This window comes from Apus apus, chromosome Z, assembly GCF_020740795.1.
Source record: "Apus apus isolate bApuApu2 chromosome Z, bApuApu2.pri.cur, whole genome shotgun sequence".
Classification (NCBI taxonomy): domain Eukaryota; kingdom Metazoa; phylum Chordata; class Aves; order Apodiformes; family Apodidae; genus Apus; species Apus apus.
In genome coordinates, this window is record NC_067312.1 from 67,397,859 (window position 1) to 67,424,519 (window position 26,661).

Below are 26,661 nucleotides of genomic sequence, written 5' to 3' on the forward strand. Positions count from 1 at the left end.
TTGAAGATTATAATTATAGTGCATGTCCCCTGTGCAGAACTGCTCAAATCAAACAATTGTCTCCTTTGAGTTTCTTTTGAGGGACTGCAAGCCCAGCAGGGACTGCTGGTTGGAGGGGATGTTGGCAGACTTTGGGATTAGCAGTACCACCTGCTGATTGGTCCGACGCCATTCATTGTATAATCTACAGTGATACCTAAAAGATACCTGGGGAGAGAAGAGAGATGCACTGTGTTTAGAGTCACTGCAGTCCTTCAAAGAACCAGGTGGTGTTTGGTGGGGAGACACCTTCAAGTGGCACAAAAAGCTAATAAGCAGCCTAATTGGGTGGGATAAAAGTGAGAAAAAAGTGGTGGGCAAAGACAAGACTTACCCTGTAGATGACTTATTCCCCAAGTTGTCACAGCAGAGAAGAAAAACAGCCTGTGCCCTTCTTTCTGCTGTTGCCTACCTCATTCCCTTTTTTCATACCATGAAAACTTTTGACATCCTGCCTCAGTCTTTCTCAGGAACTAGAATTACTGGCAGCCACTAATAACGAGAAGGAGTTTGGGGTATTATGCTGCAAGCTGTTAAACTGATAAATAATACAATTGGCTGGACAGGGAAGGCTTGCAGGTAGCTAAGCTGGGTGCAACCACTGACAGGGTCATGTGCTCTACCTTGTAAAGCTTTATCACGGAATGCATCAAACTCAAGATTGCATAGATGCAACAAGATGAGTGTGAGCCAGCTGCCAATGTGTGTATGTTTCAATTTAGATTGTCTTTGAATTTTTTAATTGTCGTCACACTTGACTTAGTCAGGTGGGTGGAAGATGCTGCTGACTTTGCTGTCAGTGGGTCTCCATGCTGCTGTGAAACAGGGCTGTACTGCTTGCTTTCCTACCCCTACAGCAATGACAGCCTGGCTGCCAGTGAGGTAGGGAAGCATATTTAGTAATAGACACACCTATGAATGTATCCTTCAAACATCTTTCCTTATTGCAAAAAAAGGGTGCTTTTAAAATAGTAATAAATCTATAAAATCCTACTAGGGGCAAAAAAAGACTTTCTGGGTTTTTTTATCAGATCTTTATACAGCTGTCTGGTGTTAGCAAGGGGAAGTTATAGACCTGCTGTTCACTTCGCAGTTGCCCAAAGATATCTCTTCTAGCAGATTGATTCCCCACCTTTCAATCTCCTCTGCTCTCCCTGAAGGTAAAGCAGCCTGCATCTTCATTTCTGTGGAAGATAGAACATGAGGAATCTCTTTTAAAAAGGCACTGCAGTATCAGCAGGTATCATGTGGTAGAGGGAGGATGTCCTGGTTTGAGCCAGGATGAAGCCAATTTGCCTTTTACTGATTTTTTTTTTTTTTTTCCCTTCAGTAAGCTTTCTTTTAACTAACACCAGTGTGTTCTAAGACCGGTAACACTGGAATGTTTTTCTAACTGCTGGGGCTTCAAGGTCGCACCTTCACTCTACCGGCTCAGACACCATGGGGAGATCTGTGACCCCCCATAGGAGGCTGAGTTAGACAGACAGCAAAACTGGCCAGAGATATTCCATTCTATGTATCTACGTAAGCTCAGAGGAAGGTCAGAGATCACAGAAGAAACTTCCTTCCTGCTTTTTCTTCCCTTCTCTTCCATCCATGGCCGGCATCCAGGGAGGACTCCATCCATCCATCACCACTGACCCCCAGGCTGGAGCTCTCCTGACCCTCATCATTCTGTGCTCTCTCCAGCAGCTCCAGGATTTTTCAGGACTGTTCACAGCTCAGGAGATGCTGTGGGAGTTGCTGGGGGTGGGGGGAGGTGAGAGGCTCTTGCACATACCTGAACATATCTGTATATAATTGTATATATGTTCTTACATCATTAGTGTTTAATTAAAGCTGTGTAGTTGAGTTTTCAATCCAGCCAAGTCTCTCTCTTTTTCTCTCTCTCCTTCCCTACCTGGGTGGGAGGGGGAGGGGATCAAGAGCATTTTTGTCTGACCTGAGTCAAACGCTGACAGAGGAAAAAATAAAACAACCACCAAACAAACACCTCCAAAGACAAATGCTAGGCAAAATGCAGTCACTGCTTCAGAGGAGTGAGCTAGAGTTGAGTTTTCAAGTAGCAACACATGGGGCTCTTTGAGGAATTGTTGCATTGTTAAGCCAGGCTCTAACTGCTTGTTCGTTTGAGGCATTTTCACAGGACACCCTAGTTAAGTTTGACAGGTTGTTTACACTGGGTTTTTGCCTGGAGGCAGCTTCTAAGTGACATCAGCTACTGAACTTCAGTAGAGCCATGCCTGCACACCTTAAGCTGCTTTGTTCTGCATCACTGGATGCAAAGCTCTTGAGATGCTGAACAAAGGCCAGATTTACATTGCCCCTTGTCACACTAAACTCACTTGTTCACTTCTTCAATAGGACAGCAAAGGGGGTGTCTATCTTTCTAACTTACTCTGAATTAATTTGGGCTAGCTGTTGTTTTAAACCAGCAGTGATGTTACACTGAAAGCTACAGAGCCAAATCCAGTTGTACTCCAACCTGCTCCTTGGTATTACAGAAGTCAGTATCACCTGCATGCAACAGAGAGCAGAGCGTGGCCCTGAATTCTCAGTTTAAACAGCAATCTCCATTTTCTGTCTGAAACTTTCTTCTTAGGAGTATGAAGCTTTTGTGCGTGTGTGTGTGTATGTACATCAGTTACAGTGATTAAATGCAGAGGAAAGGCAACAGCATTCTATTGAGCACTTGGCTGGTTTAGGGGGAGGTAAAAAATAGCTTTTTGGATTTCAAGTACCAGCATCTCTCCCGTTCTCTGCTCACTGGGCTAACTATGGTGTGTAAATAATCTATATGCCAGCTTTTGCCTCCAGAGAAAATGAGCTGATTTATTGGAAGCAAAATGAAGTTCTAGTTCTCTAAATTTTCTCAGGACCTAAAGGAGCATTATATCCCATCTTGTGTGTAATTTACACCACAGCACTCAATATATTCCCTGCACAACCATAGCTAAGCAAGCAGAATAGGAATCTCCTATTTCTGAAAATTAAACACTTGATGTCGTTAGCACTTCCATGTATGGATCTGCTCCTTGCTATACAGTAAGGGGAGTGGAGCCTCCCAGGCCAAATGCAGGCTGGGGCTTTCCTGCATGACTGATGGGTCTCAGGCTGCTGGGCAGAGAGCAGGCTTGTCTTCATGTGTAGTGTGCTCAGAGCCATTTGTAAAGCAGTTGCTTTAAATCTCTACCTTCACAAATCTGGCTTCTGAGAAAGTGTGTGAAAACAGTGGTTCAAGCCTGTTGACTTAACCTGCCCATTTACTTAAGCCTCCTCAAAAATCTTCCATCCAGTACTAATGCTGCAAGGCCAATGAGGGCATCGGTGCTGTGAAGAAAGCCTGAGAGTCCTTCCCACCATGTCTGCTCTGCCCACTGAATTAATCTGCTTCTAAACAGGAGGATTATGGTACCCTAAAAAACTTTCTGTCTTTATCAGCCTGTACAGGAGCTCCTTGTGAATCCATTCAGGCCTTTTGGTGTGTTTCTTTGGCTTCCTTTTGGTTTGGATTTATTGCTCCAGAGCTTGGAGGAGGTGACCCTTGAATATTAACCAGCTTTTTTGGGCTCCTCTTCCCTCTAGGACTTTATCCCATGGCACTCTACCAAGTAGATCCCTGAAGATGCCAAAGTCTGTTCTCCTGAAGTCTACAGCAGTGAGTTTCCAGTGTGCTCTCCTCATTGCCCTAAGGATCTTGAACTCCACCATCTCATGGTCACTGCAGCCAAGGCTGCCCTTTATCTTCCCCACCAGCCCATCTTTGTTGGTGGGAACAAGGCCCAGCATAGAACCTCTCCTCATTGGCTTCTCTATCACTTGGAGAAGGCAGTTATCATCAATGCATTCCAGAGACCTCCTGGATTGCTTATGCTGTACTGTGCTGACCCTCCAACAGATACTGGGGGGATTGAAGTCCTCCATGAGGACCAGGGCTAATGAATGTGAAGGTACTCCTAGGAAGGACTCTATCTGCTCTGTCTTCCTGGTCAGGTGGCCTACAGCAGCCTCACACTACACTGTCTCCTGTCCCTGCCCTCCCTTTAACCCTGGCCCATAAGCTCGAAGTCAGCTCTTCATCCATCCCCCGGCAGAGCTCCTTGCACTTCAGCTGGTCATCAACACAGCAGGTGACAACCCCTCCATGTCTGCCCTGCCTTGCCTTTCTAAAGAGCCTGTAAGCTTCCATTCCAGCACTCCAGTTACAGGAGCCAGCCCTGCCCTGAAGGCACACACGTCTGTAACTCCTCTTGGGTGTTACCCATGCTGCATGCTTTTGCTAGAGGCACTTAAGTTGGGCTCCTGATGAAGCTGACTTACAGCTGGAGTGGCTGGAATTCCATAGGTCCTGAAGGAACTGGTAGATGAAGTTGCTAAGCCACTACCCATTGTATGTGAGAAACAGTGGCAGTCTGGTGAAGTTTCTATTGACAGGAAAAGGGGAAACATAACCCACATTTTGCAAAAGGAAAGGAGGAGCTGGGGAACTACACGTCAGTCAGTCTCACCTCTGTGCCTGGCAGGATTATAGAGCAGATCCTCCCGAAGGCTCTGCTAAGGCACATGGACAATAAGGAGGTGATTTGTGACAGCAAATATCATGGCTTCACTAAGGGCAAATGGTGCCTGACAAATTGGATGGCCTTCTATGATGGAGATACAGCATTGGCAGACAAGGGGCAAGCAACTGATGTCATCTACCTGGACTCATGCAAAGGCTTCAACACTGTCCTGCACAACATCCTTTTTCCTAAATTGGAGGCACGTGGACCTCACAGATGGACCACTCAGTGAATAAAGAACTGGCTGGATGATTCCACTCAAAGAGCTCACCTGAGTGCTCAACAGCTCAATGTCCAACTGGAGACCAGTGACAAGTGGTGTTCCTCAGGGGTCCACAAAGGGACCAGTGCTGTTTAATATCTTTGTTGGTGACACAGACAGTGGCATTGTGTGCATCTTCAGCAAGTTTGCAGGCAACCTCAAGCTGTGTGGCATGGTTGACATGCTGGAGGGAAGGGATGCCACCCAGAGGGACCTTGACAGGCTTGAGAGGTGGGCCCATGCCAACCTCCTGAAGTTCAACAAGGCCAATTGCACGGTCCTGCACCTGGCTCAGGGCAATCCCCAAGCACAAATTCAGGCTGGGCAGTGAATGGATTGAGAACAGCACTGAGGAGAAGGACCTGGGGGTGCTGGTTGATGAGAAGCTCAACATGTGCTCAAAAAAAGAAGCTCAAAATGTGCACTTGCAGCCCAGAAAGCCAACTGTGTCCTGGGCTGCATCAAAAGAAGCATGGCCAGCAGTGGGTCAAGGTAGCTGATTCTGCCCCTCTGCTCTGCTCTTGTGAAACCCCACCTGAAGCCAACTGTGTCCAGCTCTGGGGTCCCCAACACAAGAAGGTCATGGAACTGTTGGAGCAGTTTCAGAGAAGGGCTGTGAAGATGATGAAAGGGCTGGAGCACTTATGAAGACAAGCTAAGAGACTTGGGACTGTTCAGCCTGGAGAAGCGGCTCCAGAGAGACCTTACAGTGGCTTTCCAGTACCTGAATGGGACCTAGAGGAAAGCTGGGGAGGGACTTTTTATAAGGTCATGGAGTGATAGGATGAGCAAGCTGGAAGAGGGGAGATTTAGGTTACACATTATGAAGAAATTCTTTAGTGTGAGGGTGGTGAGACACTGGCACAGGTTGCCCAAGGAAGTTGTGGCTGCCCCCTCCCTGGAAGTGTTCAAGGCCAGGTTAGATGGGGATTGGAGTAACCTCATCTAGTGCTCATGGCAGGAGTCTGGAACCAGATGATCTTTAAGGTCCTCCTTTCAAACCCAAACCATTACATGATTCTAATTCTGATTCTAATTACATCTTCCACAACTCAGTGGACATTAAAGATACTGTATTGCAATTAAATCAACCAGTGTGTGCATTTAGATCAAACATCACCATATTCTTCAAGTGCCATTGACATATTTCTCTGTATGCTTTTGAAGGGCTAAAAGTTATAAAGTGAATGGAGGGAATTTTTGACACAATACAAATGCAACAGATGATGTTAGGGACTACAACTGAGATGCTGCAGAAGTTTTAATGAGCAAGGTCTCATACATCCACGTGTCACGGGTACTTAAATTCAGCTACTTAGCCAGACTACTCTTTCCAACTTCCAACTATTTTGGTGCTTGTGAATTACATATATTAGGTAAATTGGACAGCATTTGGGTTTCTAAGACAGTCACACACAGAGGAAATTGGAACTAACTTTGCTTGAGTACCTGACAGACATATCTACACACAGTGCTGCAGGAAATGCAAAGGCCACCTCACTGCTCGAGTCAGCGTCCATCCTGTCAAAGGGGAGAGCTGCTCCTCCACAGAAAATCAAAGCAGGAACAATACAAAGAGAAACTCTGAGCCTTCCCTACTGTTGTGCTAAAATTAGCTTGCAGTCCTCTATGGATGAGAAAGCATTTCCCTGCTATGAATGAAATAAATGAAAGTAACTTTCACAGCTTTTTTGGAGCTAGTCGTTGGGTAGGGTGGAGTTTCTGTGTTTCCCCTGCTTCCCCCTTTTCCAAGCTTACTCTGGGCTCAGCATAGGGGATTTCTTGTTGTGGTCCAGCACTACTACTGCAGTTCTTTAAGTGATACCTCCCCAGCAGATTACACTGATGAAAAGCTGCTGAAAAGGGGTAGCCATAGGGCATGTGGCCATACCCACTGAAGAGGAAAGCTGGGTGCTGGCCCTGTGGGATTGGTGGCCATGCCAGCACCACAGGCAAGGTGGTCTTGCCCCACTCAGAGCAATACAGGCTCAGATGAGCTTTTCCTTTCACAGCAGCACAGCCCTGCACCACTATCCAAGCATTACCCTCTTTGTGTGAATGCTCCCTGTCTGCATCCACTGTTCTCTTCTCCTTCTCCCATCAAAAGTTGCTAGTGGTGTGAAATATGAAACTCAGCAGTAACCTTGCGTTTTCAGTGAACTGCTTGACCATGGCTTGATAGACACTTATTTTGGCAGCTATCCTCTGGGTTCCCTTCATTTCCATTGGGCCAACTGTTGTTAGTGTGCTGGGGCCAGGAACTCATCTCACCTTAGTAACTTGGCACAAAACAAGTAGCTTCTAGGATGGATTGCCACACAAATGACAGCACACCTGGGTGCAGGATGAGAAAAAGGAAGCTATTTAATCTGCACTGCAGAAGAAGCTACATTTCTACAGACATGGGTGTAGGTGTTCTGCCATGGGTTTCCCACAGCACCAGAAGCATAAGGCATCGGGAAAGCAAAAGCATGGAATGCACCCACATCCAAGGCTTTTGCCTTTAAAATTGGCTGGATGTTGAATAAAATCTGTGGAAGCCAGATTGTTCACCTGAATTTGTGCACTGTGCCTTCACCTTTTGCACACTGTCTTTGATGAAACTCCCTCCTCAAGCATCAGTCTTGACCTCCTCCACATTACTTCCTTGTCTCCCTCTTGTCATGCCCCTCTGGTGTTTGGGATTTGGGAATTACTGACCCCAAATGCAAATGGTCTTTCTGGTTTTCCAGATAACTTGAATGGTGTGGAACCCAGAGGTTTCCTGCAGATGTGACTTGAATTTACCAGTACAGAAGGTAAAAATAAGCAATCCTCTGTACAGTGCTCCACCTCCTCTGCCACACTCTGTGTAGTTAATTTTCTGATTTGTTCTTTCCCTTATTCTTGTAAGTTGAAAATAAAACAAATACTTACTAGGGTCCAGAAGAGGTAAATAGTGAAGAGTGCGACCGTGAGTGCAATGAGGCCAACTGCTTCTAGCCTACTACTAAAGTGCAGATGGTCCGCTGCTCCTCGTAGACACAACCAGCCAGAGATGGTTGCCAGTGGAGTGATAAACAAGAAGCACACCATGTCTCCAAAGAGAGTCCGTTTCTCGTGCTGGGGGCCTGGGTTCCTCAGCCACTGCAGGCAAAATGCAGACAAAGCAAGTGTCAGCACCGGGAGGACGTTTTACCCGAGATGAGTCGCTGGCTTGCAAACCCAGCCCCTTCCCCTTTGAGGAGGGAACCACAGGCAGGACGTGCCTTTGGCTGTCCCCAGGGACATCCCACCTGAACTCCTCCCCATCACTGCCTGCTGATGTTGCCTCAAGAAGGGAAAGGGTTTCAAATAGTGCAGCCCCTGGCATTTGGCTGCCAAACTGTCTGAGAAACTAATTCCTGAATGTGGAAAGAATCACACATTCTCCTGACAACTTGAGAGTGCTGAAAATGTTTGTTAATACTTTGGATGCTATGTTAAGGTTTTTTGATTGGTTTTGGTTTTGGTTTTGGTTTTTACATTCTATTTTTAATACTGGCAAAACCATTTTCAACTTGCTTTCAGGTGTCTCCTTGCAAGCACAACTGAATGCACGCCAGGTTACCTTTATTAAGAGATTAACCTTGCTAAATAGAGCATCTGAAAGTCAGCTGCTGAACTGAAGGTTGACTGAACAGCTATTGCACCCACACAACCATGTTTCTATGAACAGGATTTTAGATTGCAGAGGTGAAAGAAGTTCAGCACACAAAAGCAAATGGAGACCTTTTAATAAAAAAAAACCCTCATCACTCAAGTCAATATTTGAACAGGAAAGACTACCACAGCTTGCAATTTTGCCAACGTAAGCTACAGGATTTGGTCAAAACCGCTCTGCAGCATCCTTTTATTTTGTTGTTCTTTGAGCATGTATCCCCCAGATGTGCAGAACCACCAAGGACAGCAAATAGTTCTTGCTGGGGCACTCAGGAACCCCCACCAGCCAGCAAGCTGCACCTATTGCCCCAGCCACCAAGGGCAAATACACCACATACTGCACAGGACTGTGTCTGCCCCAGAAAGCCCACAAGCTGAGCAGAAAGCCAGGAATGGGCAGCAGAGGTGGAGCAGCCACAACCCCAGCTGCCTGCATGGCCTGTGCCAGACACAGGGCAGACCATCAATTCCCAGGCTGGCACATCCCTCCCAGGCCCCCAGCTCCAAGTGTGGAGGCCATGCAGAAGGCAAGGAAAGTCATGCTCTTCCAGGGAGCTATGGCATCATCTGTCATCAGCACAACAAGAAATCAAAGCCACCAAAGCTCTGTGCCAGTGGATGTGGCTATGGCTCATGCATCCTTACACTGTTTGGCCTTCTCATTCCTCCCAGCGTGTTATACGTGGCAGTAAAAATCCTGTTTCTTTAGCGCTAGAAACTAGATTTGTAGACATAACCTCATCTCTTCACCAGTTAATGCCCTTTAACCCAGCCACCTTGGCTTTTTTCTTTTTCCCCATTACAGTGCTACAACAATGACCAAGAGGAACAGCAAGACTCATGAGTTCTGACAAGAGAGGGCAAGGCTAAGAGCATTGTGCAAGCTAATGAATATTTCTCACCCAGGTGTCCTACCCTTTTATATTTTCAGACCCTGCTTCATCTTTTCTCACTTTGCCCACACCATGAAAACAAACACAGCATTTATCTCTCCATCTTCATATGGTGGAAAACAACAGTCAAGAAACTGAGTGCAACCAGGAAAGCCACTGATCTGGCAGTAGCAGAAAGGCACAAATCAGTAGACAGGTTTGCCTCAGCCTAACCATCCCTCAGACAGAAATAATAAATTATCTACTTCACAGGATTTCTGTGAGGTTTAATTGCAATACAGTAACTCAGAAGCCTAGGATTCACTTTCATGTCTGACTGAGAAATTTAGGAGAACACAAAAATATGTTCATAAACATATTTTGCAGGATGTAGGATTTTAATTTACTTGAATACTTTAAAAATTCTAAAGAACTAGGAAGTGCTTCATAACTGCTGCAAGCAACCTGGTCTAGTGGGAGGTGTCCCTGTCCATGCAAGGGGGCTGATCTTTATGGTCCCTTCCAATCCAAATGATTCTGTAGTTCTATGATACTATAAGCAAGAAGTTGTAAAGGAAGATGCTAGTTGAAGAGGGAGGCTCAAGCAGTGTCTTAAGCTCAAGATTATTTACAGTACTAGGACACCAGGTATAGTGGGTTCACCCCAGGCAGGTGACCCAAGCACCCGCACAGCTGCTTACTCATCCCCCAGCCTCACTGTTAGGATGGAGGGGAGGAGACTGCAAGCACAGCTTGCTTCTCCAGAGCTTGTAAAAATAAGAAGACATACATTTACATTTGAACAGCTTTTTATGTCATTGTAACTTTACAGAGAATTATATAAAACCATGCGTGGAAGGCTCACACCATTTTCTTCGAGCTTTCATTCCATTTACTTAGAATCACCCCTGTGGATATGTGCATAGTTCCAGGTTGCTTCTAGTAATGCAACCTTCACCTTGTTTGATTTCCAGAAATCCCTGTCGTGCAAAAATGAGAGGAACTGAAAGTGCCTAGCTGTGGAGATTCTGCTCATAAAGGTGACTGTGAAAAGTATTAGCTTGTAAGTTGACCTGCAAGATAATTGCTGAGCACTTGCACTTCTCCTTGATCTCAATGGGAATTGCAGGTGTTCATGACGTTCCTAGAGCAGGCCTAAAAATGTCAGTATCTCCTTACTTCAGTGCCATGAGTGTCCTCCCTGTAACTGGGCAGTGAAAAACACGCTGCAGCGTTTCAAAGTCTATTTAGTGGAGGCTGCACCCTCAAACTGCAGTCTGCTGTGATCCCTTTGACCTTCATGCAGCTCAGCTGGTGCAAGAAATACTGCTGACAGATCTGAGTGAGAAGGAGTAACAGCAAGAATACATACATGCGACAAAGCACACATATTAAGGCAAGTGCTGTCATCTCCACCCTACGACTCTCACGAGACATGGTACTTGAATTAAAACAGCAGTTTACAGCGTGCTGTCCAAATTGACTGAAAGTTTGTGCAGACAAAAATGGTGTGAGTGTGCTTCACAGGCTGACAGCTCCCCACACTCCTTACGTCTTGTCTGACACATGTGAACAAAGAATCAATCCCAAACAATTCAGATATTAGATAAGGCTAGGACAGGCAAAACCCACAGTATTAAATAATAATTAATCCCCCTCTCTGCCATTCTACAGTCTAATCTTAGAAGCTCGAGAAATTTCCTTGTGTGGTTCTGAAGAGGAAGTCAAAGGCAATTAATAAGAAATTTCAATGGCTTGTTGGATTCCAATCACAGCATGTATTTTTCCTGAAGTACTGCACACCAGTTTCTAAATCTGCTTCTGTTTAGATTCTAGGTTTCAGTCTTTTGTTTTGGAAATAGGCACTGTCAAGTTACTTTATAGCTAAAAAGCCAAGTCAGCAAATCCTTCTGTGAAACTGAAACCCACACAGTGCTCCCAACAAAGTGCTGAGCTGATTAATTAGTGTGGCAGAACAGTAGGGACTACCCTGCTGGCAAAGAACAAGATGTGAAGCCAGATGCAACTGTCAGATCTGCAATGTGATACTCTAACATCTGTCCTATTAAAATGTGTCAATGTGCTCAATTATTTCTGCAATAAACTGAGACTCTCACAGCAATAATTTCCATTTTGGGGAAAAAAGAGGGTCATGTTTGAAGCAAAATGCTGGCCTGCCTGGCAAAGCACTGTTTTGTCAAGTGTTACCTTAAAGTGAACAGTGATTCCTGTCCCTGAAACACAAGTGGAGTGCCAGAGTAACTGGAGTGCCAGAGTAACAAGAGATGAATTCAAGAGCAGGTAAACACAGTGCCTGATGCATGACCCAATAGCAGCTCATGACTGACACAAGCAAAGGAATCCTGTCCCTGCAGACTAATGATGAGAATCCAACCTCTCACATAAATGCGAGGCCCCACCTCACCCCTCACACCGACACATACCAAATGGGGTCTGCTCACAAGCAAAACACCTTGCAAGCCCTGAGCTGATGGCCATGGCTGCACAACACCCCTCTGCTGCCCCAGCAGTCTGTGCCATCCCTTTGGCCGTGGGTGCTGCTGCCTTGGTGGTGTGGACCACAGGCACGGGGCTCCCACTCAGCCCAGCTCACCTAAAAGGGGAAGGAGCTGCTGAAATGACCCAAACTGTCTACTGAGGAATTGGCACTCCTCAAAGGGCAGCTGTAGCAATCAGTCTGGGCAGGGCAACTTCTCCAGCCACAGGTCTCTTTGTCCAGCAAATGTCTGCCTAAGTCTGCAGGCAGTGGCAAAAAGCTCTGCTGAGACACACTGGTGACCTCCTGTGCTCAGACAGGATGGCTTCACCTGGAAAACAGAAAGGGCATCAAGAGAACAGGAAGCCCACACCATGAAAGAAGACTTTAAAAAAAGTCTGACTCATTTATCCCAGCAAAGTCACACTCTAAATGCATCTCGGGGATGGCCAAAAGGAGGGAGAACTGAAAGGGAGCATCAGTGAAGGAGAAAAGCTGCTTAAGCTAATGGACAATGTTGGCTTAAGAACAAAAGGCAAGCAATAAATTTGGGGTCAGAACCCGTAAAAAATTCCCAGCCTTCAGAGAATTCAGTGCTGGGACAGCCACCTGAGAAGAGTGATGTAGGATGACACAGTTTTATGAAGGAGCTTGCTTACATTTTGAAAGGGATTTTTAATGTACTGCATTTGAGATAAGTAAATACTGTTAACACACCCAAGGCTCCCTCACCTCACACGCTGACATGAGTAACACACATACAAGGATTTGTTGCAGTTACCTCACAAAGTGGAGTTGAATTTAAATTATCTGCCCTAGAAAGATTAAATTGAGCTCTGGACCTTCATTAGAGGGTCTCCACACTTTCTTCAACTGAATGCAAGTGCTCGGGAACTTAGTGTGGATTTGCAACAGTCCCTGGGAAACTTTTGGTCTATATATCCACTACTTGAAACACCAAAGGGAGCCTAGTGGTTGGAGTCTACTACAGGTCGCCGAATCAAGTGGAGCCATCGATGAAGCCTCCTTACTGCAGCTTGAGGAAACATCGCAATCGCAGGCTCTCATCCTGCTGGGGGATTTTAACCACCCCAACATCTGTTGGAAAAGTAGCATGGCAAGTTGTAGGCAATCCAGGAGACTCCTGGAATGCCTTAATGACAACTTCTTAAGTCAGGAAGTTAGTCCTACCTGGGGGGATGCGTTATTGGACCTGATTGTCACAAATGTAAGTGAACTCTTTGGTGATATCAAAGTTGAAGGCAGCCTGGGCTGCAGTGACCATGCACTAGTGCAGTTCACTGTCCTAAGGGGTAAGAGGCAGATGAAAAGCTTAGTCAGGTCTCTGAATTTTAGGAGAGCAAACTTCCAGCTCTTCAAGGAGTTGGAAGATAGGACCCCATGGGAAATGGCCCTCAGGGACGAGGGAGCAGAAGAGAGCTGGCAGATCTTTAAAGATGGTTTCCACATGGCACAAGAGGTCTCAATCCCCTGGTATAGGAAATCAGGCAAGGAAGCTAAGAGACCAGCATGGCTGAGGCAAGACCTGCTGGTCAAACTAAAAGGCAAGATGGACCTACACAGGCAGTGGAAGAGGGGTCAGGTATCCTGGGCTGAGTATAGGGACACTGCCTGGTTATGCAGGGATGAGGTCAGGAAGGCCAAGGCACAGCTGGAGCTGAACTTGGCAAGAGATGTAAAGAAAAAACTAGAAGGGCTTCTACAGGTACATAAACCAGAAAAGGAAGGTTAAATAAAGCTTGACCCCTCCTGCTGAGCCACATGGTGAACTGGTAACAACAGACGAGGAGAAGGCAGAGGTTCTCAACAACCTTTTTCCTTCAGCCTTCACTGGCAACCCCTCTCCTCACAACTCTCATGTTGATGGCCCACAAGATGCAGACCAGAGAGACAAAGTCCCTCCCACTGTAAGTGAAGATAAGGTTAAATTCTAGACACAATCATCTCCATAGGTCTAACTTCAATTAGATGATTCACAAAAGCAAAGTATGTGCATAGTGTTCTCCAGATCAGATCCTAAGGCTACAACCTGTTTCTACTGGGAAGCCCTTCTTAGTTCACTCCATTTTCCTTGAAAAATTGATTTTCTGTAAGTGTTGCTGGAGTTACACCAGCAGCAAGTAAGATTCTGCAGAGAATGAAGAAAATCCATCACACTGTTTCTTAGTTAAAGGCATATCACCTATGAAACTGGGGGGAGAAAAGAGGAAGAAACTGCCTGCCTCACACGTGCTTCCCTTTGAACTAAAAATTGCTTATTACACATCAAACGTATCAGATAATTTAATTCTCTTCACACTGATAGCGCTGCAGTGAATGTTGATGAAAGCAGCCTATTCACAGTCAAAACTGCTAGCAATTATTGTCATTTCTGGTTTTATGCCAGCAGTGACCAATGGGAACATTTTGCCTTGGGCTTTATGTAAAGACAGACTGATATTGCCTGGTCTTTAGAGTGCTTCTCTTGAATGAAGGACATCTTTAGAGCCCAGGAGGACCACGTATTGGCAAAAAGAAAATTTAAGCAACACTGTATCTGAACAGTTTTGTTCAAATACTTTTTTACTTGAAAAATTTGTTTTAACAGTTCTCAGCAAAATCTTTTGAACGTCAGCTTAACTACATGTGATTCAAAATAAAAGTCTCCCAGGCCAGAATGGTATGTATGTTTGTTTTCTGTGCAATTAAACATTTTGGGTGATGAGGAGCTTTCCCAGGTTAATGTTTTGCCAAGGAAAAGAAACATTTGACAGCAACTTTTCAGATGAAAAACTATAAATATTTCAGGTTTTGTGTTTCCTGTTCAGACCAAACTTTCAATTACTGACACAGTGTTATTGTCTTCAGTGGGTGCTTTTAGAAAGGCCCTAGTGAGAGCTCAGAGATGTTCTTTTGGTCCCAGAGAAGCCTGTCTATGTGACAGCTGGAAACTAAACGATTTCATCTCTGCAACTTTATTATGGCCTCTCTCTAAGGGGGGAGTCTGCTCTTATTTAAGTTTAAACCCTAATTTAACTCAAGTTCCAGGGAATATGTTAATTGTGGATGTCTGAATGACCCAAATCTATTTTTTTTAAATAGCAAATTAATGTCATTTGCATGTTTTTGGAAGTGGAAACAATATATTATTCATTGTAAGGGTGGTATATGATAAATCTTTACGTTGTTGGAGTTTTTGTTTTATTTTGTAAAAAGAATAAAGCACAGTATGGGTAATAACCAACCCCAGGGGGTACCTAAGTGTAGGGAGAGTATCTCAGGCTGTTGCTATCACACCATAACCGAATTTGCAATCTAGACCTTGCGTGGTTAGCCAGCTGAAAAACTCGCCGAGGGGACAGACTCCAGTGCAGATGAGCCCTCCGTGGAGGAGGGATTTGCGGCGAGCGGACGGGGCGGACGGGGCAGGTTGCTGGGGTGGTTCGTGCAGGAAGGGCGTGCTGGGGGGGGGGATGTTCCTTCAAATCACAGAATCACAGCACGTTAGGGGCTGGAAGGGTCCTCTGAAGATCATAGAGTCCAACCCTCCTGCCAGAGCAGGGCAAAAAAACCCCAACAACTAGGGCAGATCACTCAGAAAGGCATCCAGACAGGTCTTGAAAGTCTCCAGAGAAGGAGACTCCACAGCCTCTCTGGGGAGCCTGTTCCAGTGCTCTGTAACCCTCACAGGAAAGCAGGTCTTCCTCGTGTTGAGGTGAAACTTCGGGTCCTTGAGTTTGAATCCACTGCCCCTCGTCCTATCACAGGGCACAAGTGACAAGAGCTTGTCCCTGCCTTCTTGAAGCCCTCATGTATTTATAGACATTAATTAGATACCCCTCAGTCTTCTCCTCTTGACTGAAAAGCCCCAGGTCTCTTAGCCTTTCCTCATAAGGCAGGTGTTCCAGCCCCCTTCATCAGCCTCGTAGCCTCCGCTGGACTCTCTCCAGTAGATTCCTGTCCCTCTTGAACTGGGGAGCCAAGAACTGGACACAATACTCTAAGTGAGGTCTCCAGGGCAGAGCAGACCAGGAGAAGAACCTCCCTCAATCTGCTGGACACAGTCCTCCTAATGTACCCCAAGATACCACTGGCCTTCTTGGCCACAAGGGCACATCGCTGTCCCATGGATAACCTGTTGTCTACCAGGACTCCAGGGTCCTTCTCCACAGAGCTGCTCTCTAGCAGATCACCTCCTTAATTGTAGTGGTGCATTTTGTTGTTCCTTCCAGGTGCAGGACTCTGCACTTGCTCTTGTTGAATCTCATTAGGTTCTTCTTCGCCCAGCTCTCCAGCCTGTCCAAATTTTGCTGAATGGCTGCTCAGCCATCAGGTGAATCAGCCATCCTCTCAGTTTCGTGTCATCAGCAAACTTGCTGAGAAGACATTCTGTCCTGTCATCAAGGTAATTGATAAAGATGTCGAACAGGACTGGATCCAGAACTGATCCCTGAGGGACTCCACTAGTTACAAGTCTCCACCTGGACTTTACACCACTGATCAACACTCTTTAGGATCTGTTGTGTTGTCTGTTCTTAATTCATCTCACTGTCCATTCTTTTATCCCACATATCCCGAGCTTACTCAAGAGGATATTATGGGAGACTGTCAAAAGCCTTGCTAAGGTCAAGGCAGACTACATGCACTGGTCTCTCTGCATCTATCCATTTAGTCACCAAGCACTCAGCTCCAAGGGATACTGCACGGGTCAAGGGTGCTCATCTGAATTACCAAGGCAAAATGGTGAGCACTCAGCAGAGGGCAAAGGCTGCAGCTCTGGCTGCAGGTTCTACACCATGCATCCCAGTGGTGGTTGATGCCTCGACTCAGAGCTGTTGCAGGGAGAGGCTGCTGTACAGATCACAGGCTGTGGGAAGTGCCTGGAGCTCTTGCATGGGGCAGGGGTAAGGGGGAAACGGTCTTGCATAAGGTTTGCCCAGGTAGAGGACCTCCTGCAGCAGATTCCCCCTTCCTGGAGGTGTTCAAGGCCAGGCTGGAGAGGGCTTTGTGCAACCTTGTCTAGTGGGAGGTGTCCCTGCCCTTGCCGGGGGGGGGTGGGGGTGGTTGGAACTAGATGATCTTCTAGGTCCCTTCCAACCCAAACCATTCTATGATTCTATGAAATTTCTAGCTGGTCAAATTAAACTTTATTGTATTCTTTAACATTAGTCTGGCTTCCTGCTATTCTGTTTTACAGCTATCCACTTTTAGTTTATATACCAGGTGATGCATGTATCAGGTAAAAGATTTCAAGATGTGTAAAGAAAAAAAATTTTGCAGCACTCTGGGAGAAGCAGTAATTCCTTTTATCTGCATGGTTTTCAAAGCTCCTATTCTATTTTGGAGGAATATATTTCCAACTAGGCAGACAAATGTATGCACTCAAGAAAAACAATCAACAAAGTATGTGTTTTGTTTTAAATCAAAATCAAGGCAGATTTGCTCTTGGCAACATGTATTTCAACACATTGCAAATGTCCTGATCTACAAGCTAAAATATAGCGAAATTAAAGAACTGATAGACAGTAAATGCTTGGTAGCTCTCCAAAAGACAGATGCAATAAAACTTTTAATCTTAGAAAAAAGCTACTTTTGACTGACTCCTACTGGCAGTAGGAAATTCTACCAGCAGGACAGGTAGTTTAGAACTGTGTTATAAAGTCATGATGTCCAAAGTAAAGTCATCAATACCATGATCTAAACCAAAAATAGCTGTACCTTTGCAAACCACAGCAAATTCTCTCATCTTGCTAGTCCTTAAAGAATAGCATTTGGCCTTTTCCAAAGCAGCTATTTGGAATCAGCTGGGAACTTCTGTTTGCATTCTTGCTGTCAATACGATGAGCATCACGAATAATGAAGAATCTATGTGAATAATGTCACTTTTCTAGAGTGGATTTATTTCTGTGGACTGACTGCATTACAGAAGCAGCTTATATAAAAGTGGAAGGTCTATAAAAGTCACTAACTGAAATTACTGCAGTTTGATTCCACTGTGTTTGTAGTGAGATCCTTCCAGGTTTATCTCAAGGAACATCAGGTACACACATATCGAACAAGGCGGACCTGTAAGCCCTTGGACCACAGTGGAGCAGATGTGGATCTGCAGCCATAGAGGACCCCTGTGCCAAGGAAAGTGACTGTTCCCAAAGCAGCCCATGGCTCTGTGTGCAGCCCATGCTGGAGCAGTCTGTTCCTGAGGATTGCTCCTGATGGGAGGGACTCATGTTGGAGGGGTTTGTGGAGGACTCTCCCATGGGAGGGACCCTGCTGGGAATCAGAGGACTGGGAGGAATCCTACTTCCTGAGGAGGAAGGAGCAGCAGAAGACTTATGACAAACTGATGTTAAACCCCATCCCCAGTCCCCCGTGTCGCTGAGGGGAAGGAGGTAGAAAAATGGGGAATAAAGTAATTTGGGCCTGGGAAGAAGGGAGGGGTGGGGTCAGGTATTTAAGTACCGCTCTTTCTTTTGTCTTTGTTCTGTTTGCATCCAATTAGTGATAAATTAAATTTGTATTTTTCCCCAAGTTAAGTCTGTTTTGCCTGTGATCGGAATTGCTGAATGAACCTTCCTTGTCCTTGTCTCAACCCATGAGCTTCTAGTTGGTTTTTGTCCTCCCCCAGTGCATGGGGGTGGGTGTGAGTGAGAGGCCACAGGGTTCTTTGTTGTTCGTTAGGCCCAAACCACGACATTATGTCATAATCCATCTCTTGCTCCTTTCCAACAATCTATCTCGTTCTCTCCAGTGAAGCTGTTGTGAACAAATTCACAAGTGACTGAGAAATAAGGAAGTCCCAGGTCCCAAAGGAGAGCTGATGAGCACCAGCCCAGCATCTGAGCAGATTTCGCATAAGCAGGTTCATCTGGAGGGAGTAGGAAAATTAGCTCAGCTCATAACAAAAGCAGTATAAGTGATGAAAGTCAGGCAGGGCATGAGGAATCATAGAATCATAGAATCATAGAATCCTAGGGGTTGGAAGGGACCTCGAAAGATCATCTAGTCCAACCCCCCTGCCAGAGCAGGGTCACCTAGAGTACATCACACAGGAAGGCATCCAGGCGGGTTTTGAATGTCTCCAGCGAAGGAGACTCCACAACCTCTCTGGGCAGCCTGTTCCAGTGCTCTGTCACTCTCACAGTAAAAAAATTTTTCCTGATATTCATCTTAAACCTCCTATGCTCCAACTTGTATCCATTACCCCTTGTCCTATCACTGGTCTTCACTGAAAAAAGCTTAACTCCATCGTCTTGACACTCACCCTTTACATATTTGTAAACATTGATGAGGTCCCCCCTCAGTCTCCTTTTCTCCAAACTAAAGAGACCCAGCTCCCTCAGCCTTTCCTCATAAGGGAGATGTTCCACTCCCTTAATCATCCTTGTGGCTCTGCGCTGGACTCTTTCAAGCACTTCCCTGTCCTTCTTGAACTGAGGGGCCCAGAACTGGACACAATATTCCAGATGTGGCCTCACCAATGCAGAATAGAGGGGGAGGAGAACCTCTCTTGACCTACTAACCACACCCTTTCTAATACACCCCAGGATGCCATTGGCCTTCTTAGCCACAAGGGCACATTGCTGGCTCATGGTCATCCTCCTGTCTACCATGACCCCCAGGTCCCTTTCACCTACACTGCTCTCCAGCAGGTCAGCCCCCAACCTGTACTGGTGCATGGCGTTTTTCTTCCCCAAATGCAAAACTCTACACTTGCTCTTGTTAAACTTCATCAGGTTTTTCCCCGCCCAAGTCTCCAGCCTGTCTAAGTCTCTCTGAATGGCAGCACAGCCTTCTGGTGTGTCAGCCACTCCTCCCAGCTTGGAAGCTCTGCACTTACCTGCATCACATTAATCACCTATTTAACAAAATCTGTGAACACTCAACAGAAAGCAATTCTTACCAACAACTGTAAAATTATAGAGGGCACATTTGATAGATGCAGGCCAACTGAATGGAGACAAGGAACTGTAAAGGAGACCACTCCTTTTGGCTGACCAACCCTTGATAAACACCTGTGGAGGTGGTGAAACGTGTGCATTCCTGGTGTGTGCTTCTTTAACTTGATGAAGGACAAATCACAGAGCTCCTCCACCCAGTGTAGCAGGGGGCAAGACATAAATGGTGGATGGCAATGAAGAAACCACTTTCCTAGAATGCTGAAGGAGTGGCTAATCTGCACCATAATGCCTTATTAATGGTTCAGAAACACAGTTCATCTAGGAAAATAATTTGAGTTTAAAAAAAGTGGATCAAGAATGTCTGAAGCTTCACAAATGCAATGTTGAGAGGATGGATCTGCCTGACAGACTGTACTATGGTTTCCTGCCCCTCTGGTTGAGCTTTGGCTATCTAAGAGTTATCAGACGGTACATTTCCTGGGAGAAGTTTCTCCACTATGCAACAAAAACATGTCCTGTGGCACAGGTAGGAGAATCTATCCCTTGAGCAGCGGTACATATTTTGAAACTCAATTGACCAGAGAAAGGCTTATATGATAGGGAAAAGACAGGAAGGATAAAAGAGGAAATGGAGGTCAAAATTAATGCTATTTTTCCTTTGCTTTTCCCTGCAAAGGAAATCCAGGAAAAAACAGGCCACTGTGTTTAACATAAATTGGGAAAGAAAGCAAAGGTGAGCTCCCTCCTGCATCCTACCTGCATCCTCCCCTTCTGCATCCTACACAGATGTACACTGGAGGCAGGATATAGTTGTAGGTCTCTTCCCTTGTATTTGAGCTAAAAATTGCCTGTTTGTGTGCACAGGTCCACATCCTTAATGTGAACATGGACAACTGCTTAAAAGAAGGCAAAAAGCCACTTTGTAAAAAATTTTTATGGAGCGCTCATTTTCATTTAATAACGAACTAATGGGAAACTAGTAACATAGCAGGGACTGGAGTCAAGTGGGGGGAAATGGGTTCACTAGCCTGTTCTTTTCAGGTCATGAAGCACAGCAAGAAATCCTCTGCTGCTTCCATAATAATATACACAAGGGAGGAATGAATATGGCTGAAAAACCATCCACGGCACCTTCTGCTCACTTCATTTCAAGCCCACGACTGCTGCAGCCTCACCTGGCACTAACAATAAGAATGAAGTCAGATATGAGATTTTTAGATAAAGCACATAAAGTATCTCAATTTTTCCTGTTGATATTCCCTTCACATCCATGGCCAAGACGCTAAGAAGCAGTGATCAATACAGTGAAGGGATGAGAAGAAAACATAATACCATATTATCTTTTTTTCCCTTTAAGAAAGTGAATAATGTCTTTGAACAGTCAGAAATACAATTTTTTTTTCCTGATGGAAAAACTGCAGGAGAAAAAGATGAATGTGATGATTGATTGCTTCAAGCATTTTTATACTAACAGTCACTGACCAGTGGATGGGATATATTATTCTCTGCATGAGTAGCGCCTGCTGAGGAGTTAACTGGATAAGCTTCTATAAACTATGCTCTACAAATTACTTCATGAGTACAATAGTCCCTCCTGACCTCCTAAAATGCATTGCTAAACTCATCATTCACCTCCACTGAAAGCACCATTTACCATTTCCATTATCTAGCTCAGACGAATCTTTGGAGAACTAATTATCATACTAAACGAAGAGGACTTAAGACTCCTCATCCTGAACACACACACACACACACACAGACACACAGACACACAGACACACAGACACAGACACAGACACAGACACAGACACAGACACAGACACAGACACACACACACACACACACACACACACACACACACGATGGAGTTAAAAGCAGGTAGCCACTCTGGCTTGTCACTTGTCCAAAGATTAGAGTGGGTTTTTGTAAAAGAGGGTCCTGCTATACCTGATACACCTTCCTCCGTGACCTCATACAGTAGGTAATACAGGGAGACACACAGAGCAGTGCTTTCAGGACACAGAAAATGGGGGAATCCGGCAACTCCCATCTGCTTTAGTCATGCTTTAGGAACTTCCAGATTTGCTGTAATTATCTGCAGGGCGAGATCTTTGGATTTCAAAGCTTTGGGTATTAAATAAGTACAAATTTTAAGGACAAACTTAATTTATACTAACAGAAATCAAGAAGTTTGAGTGATAACTTTCTGCTTAATTTGTCTCTTTTCATACAACTCATCTTTCTCTCTGCTGCTCTCAACTTTAAAAGAACAACTTCAATTCCTTTTTAAACTGAAAATATATTCCTTGTGTAGGATCACCAAGGACTTAAAAAAAGTCAGTTGTTTTTTTAAAATACCTTTCCTGCAACTGCACATAGCTGTTGATTACTGCACTAAAATACTGTGGGTATGGTAGCTGAGAAACAAGAAAAGATTAGGCAGAGAAGAAAAAACTATCAATTAACAGTGTGTTTCAGATATGTTCTTGCACCTGGTCCTCATTTGTCTGCAGCTGAGAAACAAAAGACAGCTTTAACATTATTACTGTTATTATTATTACTGCTATTGTTCTTGCTATTATTTATTAGTGCCATTGTCAAAAAGAAGCCTCACTTCATCAGGGAATGATCAAGGACCAGACTCGCCGAGCCTGGGCAGGATTAGCTTTGCTTTCAATTTCTTCAATCATCATTAGCTCTGAACAATGTGGAAAGCAAGCCTCACAAGCAGCTGTTGAAAGGGAACAGCTTGAAGAAGCTGGACTCTAAAATCATACTGTTTACTTTGCACTGCCTCAGCATTGCTTATCTTTCTTTCCAGAAGGCAACTTCAGAGTGGCATTGTCCTGGCACCAAAACCACAACCAAAACCTGTTTGGTGCAGGCTCAAAGCAGCTTCCCTAAAGAAGACATCACCATCTTTACTGGTGAATGATCAGTCATAAAGATTTTGCTGCTTGGCGGCTGACAGCCTGAGAACACTCAACAGCAGCATTTCTCAAACTGGGACCAGCTTCCTGGAAGAGGCTGGAGTGCTATTAGAAGCATCAAGCAACAAGCCAGAGGCAATCAAACACAGCTCACCTAGGCTTGCCCCGGTTAAGGCTTGACAAGAATACAGGTCTTGTGCTAAATACCATGCCATGTATCTCTTTTCTGCTGATCCTAAGGACAAATGAAGATATCCTTAGGCTTAGACACAAAATGTGCACGCCTAACTTAATCCAGTGTATAGCAATTTTGGTAGTATTCAGTGAGAGCTGCTCACCCAATCACTGCATAGGCCCCTGACCCACTTCCCAGCAGTCAATTTTATCCTGTATCCTCTCATCTGTGAATAAAAGCAAAATGAGATGCTCCCCCCACTGCCCAAATTTTTAATACTGTATCTCCTTCAACCAATTTTGCTGCAATTACAGGAATAATGAAGGTACACAGGAAGGACATGTTATCCTGAACCCAAGCTTAGCAGGTCAGCACCTGTATCATCAGATAGTACAATAAGATGCTTTTCATTACTTTAGTAAGGTGTTACTTGTAATGCAAATTTAATTTCAACACACACCATAATTCTTACTCTTCTTTTCCCCAAATTAGAACAGGGGAAGAGAAAGATCACTAGCAGAGTTAAGATAGTGATCTTGGCTGGTTTTCTTTTTTTCTCTTTTCCTGAGGATGAAGAACCCCAAAACTGGCAGATTTCATGCAGCCACTAAAGAATCTATAGTTGGCAAAAACTTAATTTTAATTGATAAGGGAGAAACAATTGTCCAATTCACTGCTGAGTCTGGCACACAGGCAAGAGGAGGCCAAAAGGTCACTCACAAACAGCTAAACATGCCAGACACTGAGCAAGAACAATTCCTTCTTGTCAGCTTGACATGGAAACTAGGTTTCTAAGGCTCCTCAGTTTGTTACCTCTCTCTCAAAAGAAGAAAAAAATATAAACATGACCTATATTTAATATGCTGAATACTGACACTTCTCTTTCATTCCACAGAAACTGTTACTGAACTTTCTTCCACCCTCTACCAAGCATGCTGGCATATTGGGAAATTCCTGCATGCTGTTCCCCAGGTCTTCACTCATGTTTACAGTGAAGCAAACCCATTGATCCCATTCCTCTCACTTGTTTTGATTTGGTTCAAAATACGGGTTTTGTTATTCCTGCCCTTTTCCTGAGCTCCTGCCCTCATCTTGCCAAGCCCCAAACTCACAGCTTGCTTTGGTTTCAGCAGAGCTACAGAAAAACAAACACAACTTGCTCTTTGACGCCGAACTTTCAGGGACTTATCCCAGGTACTGACCTCCACCAATGGCCTGGGCTTGCGCTCCACTGCAAACCTGAAGTGGCAGAGTTCACAGTAGCTGGTGTTTGAAGCTGACAGCCAGTGCTCCAGGCAGCTGCGGTGAATAGTCCCCAGGGTCCCTGTACATTCGCAGGGGGAAAGCAGGTCTTCCTGACTGCTGCCCTCATGGCAGATCCTGCACATCGGCCGGTCGTTGAAAGGGCTGCTGGAGGAGGAGAGAAGATAGCTGGTCAGCATACAGGGCTGTGATCTAGCTTCTCTCTTTTTCTCTGTATGTCACAAATTAATAGTGCAGGAGACATTTCCAGCTTGTGTGTTTTGCTCTGTAGTCAGTACACAAAGCTGCTGGGCTACTTGGCATTTTTGTTTAAAAGATCTCTTCTGGGAGCTGGTGGGGGGGGAAGTGGAGAGCGAAAAACACATCAGAGTGGCAGATGAGGAACCAATAACCAAGGGCTTCTGTACCTGTGCAGATCCCACCTCTTCACAGTGCAGCAAAACAGCCACTTCAGGAAATGTCTAAATACATCAGGGAAGTTTTAAACCTGCCTCAGCTGGGCACCTCTTACACTAGGGATGATCTGTGCCATCACTCCAGAACTAGAAGGCAACATCTCTTAAGCTAGTGATGATGCCCTGACCTAGAGGTTAAGCTGTTTTCAGTGATCAACAGCACAGGTCTGCTGGATCTGAAACAGCATCCTGCCCTGTAGTGGTGTGAAAGCAAAGCCACAACTTCAGGCAGGTTTGTGCAGGCAAGAAGCTCCTGTCCTTGGGGAGGATTTCACCCTTTTTGGGATGATGTCCCAGCTCAAGGAGTGGTATTAATAGCACTGAAAAGGAGGACTGCCAAACACATTCCTCCCTCATTGCTGCTGCCCATGGCTATTTCTCCTGCACTGTCTCCCAAAAAGCACCCACCCTTCTTGTGATGGGGTGCTAACATGCAAAGCAGGATGGGTGCTCCTCCTGCCACTGAAAATCTGAAGACTCTGATTTTAACTACTGGGATTCTCTGCTTTAGAGAGGAATCCTTTGGAAAGAGGAAGGCAGCCACATGGCTTCCTGGGATGCTGGGCTTAGAGCAGTGGGAGGAAAGCAGGATCAGGCTGCAAGCACCAGTGCTGCTGAACCATGAATCCACTGAAGCTTCAACTCAGCTCCCCTCGACTGCTAAGGCTGAGAAATTTGTTTTTTTGGCTGATGTCTCAAAATGAAAAACTCTCCCAACCACATATGCCACCTCAGGTGACCTCTTCAGAAAAGCAGGTTTTGTCACTGACAAAATCTCATTATTGGATAACATATGGTGGCACATAACTGTTCCCTCTGTCCTTCTTCTGGCACTTTGCAAGCTTCCCTAGGTAGACCTCACTCATGTAACTGCAGGAAAGTGTAATGAAGCCAGCAATCTCCTTTTGATCTGCCTGGTTATATGGTATGAAGTTGTGCTTGAGGCTCTGTACACACATCTCAGCTGTGTCAAACAAACAGGGCTTAAGAAAGTTGGTACAGACAAAGGGGGAAAGGCCTTTTCTGGCTGTCACATCAGACATGCAGGAGCAGTTAATAATTTCACGCCACAGAAGTAGAGTGGACTGGATTATGTTTGCTGTTTTGTGAAAATCCAGGGCTACTTCAAGACCCACACACTCTTTCCAGCTTCACACCAGTGCAGTGGAACTTAATTTTGACTCAACTATCAAGTCTGATAGAGCCAAGCCTTATGCATCCTCTTTCTTGCTTCTAATGAAAAGAAAACCAACTCAAAGCAGGACAGTGTTTGGAGGGATGTGGTTTAAATGTGTATTTCATCATTAACCTGTCATTCTAAACTGACAGAAGAAAGGGCTGCTCTCAACCACTTGAGCAGTGATGGCTGAAGCAGCAACACTTGTGTGTCCACCTCTGCCAGAAGTAGCTTGTCTAGCTGCTCAGCATGCTGGCTTAGGAAGTGCCAAGGAAACGTGTGGCAGAAGTCCTGGTGGCAGCAGCATGCAGGCTGAGCACAGCACCCCGTGCCAGCCTGTGCCCTATGACACCTCCTCAGACATACCCTGGGAAATCACTGCAGCAGGCGTATTTGAGCAGCAAGCAGCCCCAGACAGCTTGCTTTCCCCTTCCTCACTCAGCATAACGGTGGGGCCTTCATGAACTGAGGTAGAACGCCCATGATGGTCAGGACAAGAGTTTAATCACAACTGCACAGGGGCATGCCTTCACGGAGCACACCTCCACATCCCGCGGGGCTCGGGGATGCCAGCTGGGGAGGGGGCACTTCAGCCCACGCAGAAAAGGGGCCCAGCCCGGCCCTCCCTCCACCCCCCCCACTCCCCCCCAGCCTACCTCGGCGTGGCCAGAGTCCGCACGACGGAGGAGAGGAGCTGCCCGTCTTTAGCCGACACCTGCATGACATAGTGCGGGCAGCCGCCCGGGCCGCCGGGCAGGGTCTTGCCGTCGGGGGCCGTCGGGCGCGGACGCTCCGGCGGGGCTCCCGGCAGGTGCCCGCAGCGGCTCGTCCTCATGGCGGTGGGCGGCGG

At 45.6% G+C, this 26,661-nt stretch overlaps 1 protein-coding gene across 1 annotated transcript; it reads right to left on the minus strand.

The window, feature by feature from the left end:
- Nucleotides 1-26,661, minus strand: MARCHF3 (membrane associated ring-CH-type finger 3). The gene is made up of 4 exons (XM_051642755.1): nt 26,468-26,661; nt 24,119-24,326; nt 7,780-7,989; nt 1-207 (listed from the first exon to the last, which is right to left on the minus strand). Exons 1-4 carry the CDS (start codon nt 26,644-26,646, stop codon nt 49-51), a joined length of 756 nt encoding a protein of 251 aa, XP_051498715.1. The 5' UTR covers nt 26,647-26,661; the 3' UTR covers nt 1-48.